General features: G+C 43.8%; 1 protein-coding gene across 1 annotated transcript; it reads left to right on the plus strand.

Moving 5' to 3' along the window:
- Positions 1-253: 253 nt before the first annotated feature.
- On the plus strand, positions 254-2,692 carry LOC121612067 (protocadherin gamma-A12-like). The gene has a single exon (XM_041944811.1). The coding sequence runs from the start codon at positions 254-256 to the stop codon at positions 2,690-2,692; it is 2,439 nt and encodes an 812-aa protein (XP_041800745.1).
- The last annotated feature ends 980 nt before the right edge of the window (positions 2,693-3,672 follow it).

The following is a 3,672-nucleotide window of genomic DNA, read 5'->3' on the forward strand; positions in this document are numbered from 1 at the left end:
GTGTGAAGATCAAAAAATGACCCATGGTGTCGCTGTCGGCTGACAGAAAATAGGCCCTGGCCACTCCACCCACTACTAGACTACAGCATAGATATCAGATGCAGTTTTTCGAGAGACACGGCTACATTTCCGACCGTATTTTATTGTGTACGGTGCTGTGAATCGTTGGACTGTTGATGTTTTTTGGACAGCTCTTATTTTTTCGCACTGGAAAGTAAAAGTTGTACGAGCTGAGGCGCCTTGTTGTGTCAGGATGGGAGACAAAGGATTTTCAGCGCTTCGTCCGATCTTCCGCTTCGCCGTCTTTCTTGTAGCGCTGCACCTCGTTAATGGAGACCTGAGTTATTCTATTCCAGAGGAGATGAAACGCCAGTCTGTTATTGGAAATATAGCCAAAGATCTCGGTCTTGATCTGAGGACCTTGTCTTCACGGAAGGTCCGTGTTGATTTTGAGGGGACTCGGAAGCGTTACTGTGACATTAATCTGAGTACCGGAGATTTGATCACATCGGAGAGAATTGACAGAGAAAGCCTTTGTGGCAAGAAACCCTCGTGCGTTGTGAAAGTAGATCTGGTGTTAGAAAATCCTTTGGAGCTTCATCGACTAAGTCTTCATGTTCAAGATGTGAACGACAACTCGCCAAAATTCAGAGAAAATTTGATTGAAATGGAAATAAGGGAGTCAGCAGAGAAAGGTAACCGCTTCTCTATCGAGGAGGCCCATGACGCAGATATAGGTCAAAATGCTGTTCAAAGGTACAGCCTTCAAAAGAATGACAACTTTATTCTCGCTGTTGACAGCAACAAGGTTGAACTAGTATTGGAGAATAAACTTGATCGAGAAAAGCAGACAGAGATGAATTTGCTTCTCACAGCTTTAGATGGTGGCTCTCCTCAGAGATCAGGTACAGTAGTCATACACGTCACTGTGCTTGATGCCAATGATAACGCCCCAGTGTTCAGCCAGGCGGTTTATAAAGCCAGTGTTCCCGAAAACTCTCCTCCAGATACCATAGTGATTAATGTTAGTGCTACAGACGCAGATGAAGGAGTGAATGGAGACGTGACATATCAATTCGGCCACGTATCTGATGACGATGTGAATGTTTTCTCTATTGATCCCAAAACGGGAGGAATTAGAGTAAGTGGTGTGATTGATTTTGAAGAAAGTGGTTCTTTTGAAATGAGAGTGCAAGCTAAAGATGGATTAGGACTAACATCGTACGCCAAAGTGATTATAGATGTTACTGATATAAATGACAACGCTCCAGTGATATATCTGAAAACTCTGACTAATCCGATACCTGAGAACGTGTCACCTGGTACAGAGGTGGGCATCATTAACGTGCAGGACAGAGACTCTGAGAGTAACGGACGAGTCCGCTGCTCCATTCAGCAAAACGTCCCTTTTAAGTTGGTTCCTTCTATTAAAAACTATTATTCTCTGGTGAGCACAGGACAACTGGACCGTGAAGTCGTGTCTGATTACAACATTACAATCAGTGCCACTGACGAGGGCTCTCCACCTCTGTCCTCGTCTAAAAGTGTTCAGTTATCTGTAGCAGACATCAACGACAACCCCCCTGTGTTTGAGGAGCAGTCGTACAGCGCATATGTGACAGAAAACAACAAACCTGGCTCCACTTTATGTTCCGTTGCTGCTCGAGACCCCGACTGGAGACAAAACGGTACAGTGATTTATTCTGTGTTAGCTGGTGAGGTGAACGGTGCCCCGGTGTCGTCCTATGTATCTGTTAACGGAGACACGGGTGTGATCCACGCTGTGAGGTCGTTTGATTATGAGCAGTTGAGGAGTTTCAAAGTCCACGTGATGGCCCGAGACAACGGTTCTCCTCCGCTGAGCAGCAACGTGACCGTCAGTGTGTTCATATCGGATGTGAATGACAACAGTCCTCAGATCCTGTACCCCGGTCCGGAGGGCAACTCGTTCATGACCGAGCTGGTCCCCAAAGCTGCACACGGAGGCTCTCTGGTGTCCAAAGTGATCGCGGTGGACGCGGATTCCGGCCAGAACGCCTGGCTGTCCTATCATATTGTGAAATCCACTGATCCGGGACTTTTCAGTATCGGTGTCCACAGCGGAGAGATCAGGACACAGCGGGACATTTCTGAATCTGACAGCATGAAACAGAACCTTGTTGTGTCCGTGAAAGATAACGGACAGCCCTCTCTGTCTGCCACCTGTTCCATGTATTTACTTATTTCTGATAACTTGGCTGAGGTGCCAGAACTGAAGGACATTTCTTATGATGAGAAGAATTCCAAGCTGACCTCTTATCTGATCATCGCTCTGGTGTCTGTGTGCACGTTTTTTCTGACCTTCATCATCATCATCCTGGGTGTGAGGTTTTGTCGCAGGAGAAAGCCGAGACTGTTGTTTGATGGAGCAGTTGCCATCCCGAGCGCTTATCTCCCTCCAAATTACGCAGATGTTGACGGCACAGGAACTTTACGCAGCACTTACAATTATGACGCGTACCTGACAACAGGATCTCGAACCAGTGACTTCAAGTTCGTGAGTTCTTACAATGACAACACACTGCCTGCTGACCAGACTCTGAGGAAAAGTCCAACAGACTTTGCTGATCCGTTTTACGAGTTGGATGCTTCCGTCGAGGTAGGAACAAGTACTCGACTCGTCGCATGTGATGCATTTTATTTTGCTTGTTGAGCTGTTAATCACACACCAATCATTTGTATTCGACATTCAAGTGTGTTTGGTCAACGAGATGCGTCTCCAGAGTTCGGCAGAATACATATTTTTAATCTAATATTTATTGTTGAGTGTGACTTTCCAATAATAACGCCACAAACTTCAAGGAATCCTTGCATATAAATTTGTCAATATTCATTTGGTCATTTAAGGCACGAGCAGTCTGTACATTTAAGGCACGAACCGTCTGTATGAAATTCATTTTTCTACACAAGTCTCCAGAGCTATATTCTTCAATAACACATTTCAAGTTTGCTTGACTTTGACACTTTGCGTTCAGTGCTTGGTTATTATTCGATATTGTTTTTTTCCACAATTTCTACAATTTTGAAATTAAGGAATATTACTTTCCAGTACGCATTATTCTAGTCATGTGCAGGTGAAAATACGTCTGTCCTTCTCGCTTAGTTTTTTTTTTTTTTTTCAAACATTAGATTGACAACATTCCAGTGTGTAATGAGGAGCTCCTACACACTGAAGTGCGGTCGTTTAAATGCTGTTCACACGTCTCACCTAGAGATATAAAACATTTAGATTCTACACAGAATTCAACCCGGGTTTTACCATGACGCCCTACGTCCTTTCTCCTGCGCATAAACCGTTTCGTGTTAACTGGATTTCTTTGACTCCAGCTCGTCTATTGCGTTTATCACTCTCTTTAGACGTGACATTATTTGTTCCTTTAATCTCGTCAAAGTTTAAAGTAGCAGTGATGAAAGTTTTGAATCACAAGCTGACTAAACCTGTGCTTGAACAACAAAACAAACTGTAGAACCAAGTATTTTATTGGATTTCAAGCCACTGTTTTAAATGTGATGTTTATTTTCAGCTTTGATCAAGTTTGAAACTGTCTTAACTGACAAGAAAAAACTGACGAGTTTGTTTGATGAACACTGAGATGACAGTGCTTATTAATGTTGTCCTCAGACCTTCCCCAA

This window comes from Chelmon rostratus, chromosome 9 (genome assembly GCF_017976325.1).
Source record: "Chelmon rostratus isolate fCheRos1 chromosome 9, fCheRos1.pri, whole genome shotgun sequence".
NCBI classification, from domain to species: Eukaryota; Metazoa; Chordata; class Actinopteri; order Chaetodontiformes; family Chaetodontidae; genus Chelmon; species Chelmon rostratus.

Coding starts and splice junctions, on each gene's coding strand:
- LOC121612067 (XM_041944811.1), top strand. CDS start 254: ATGGGAGACAAAGGATTTTCAGCGCTTCGTCCGATCTTCCGCTTCGCC.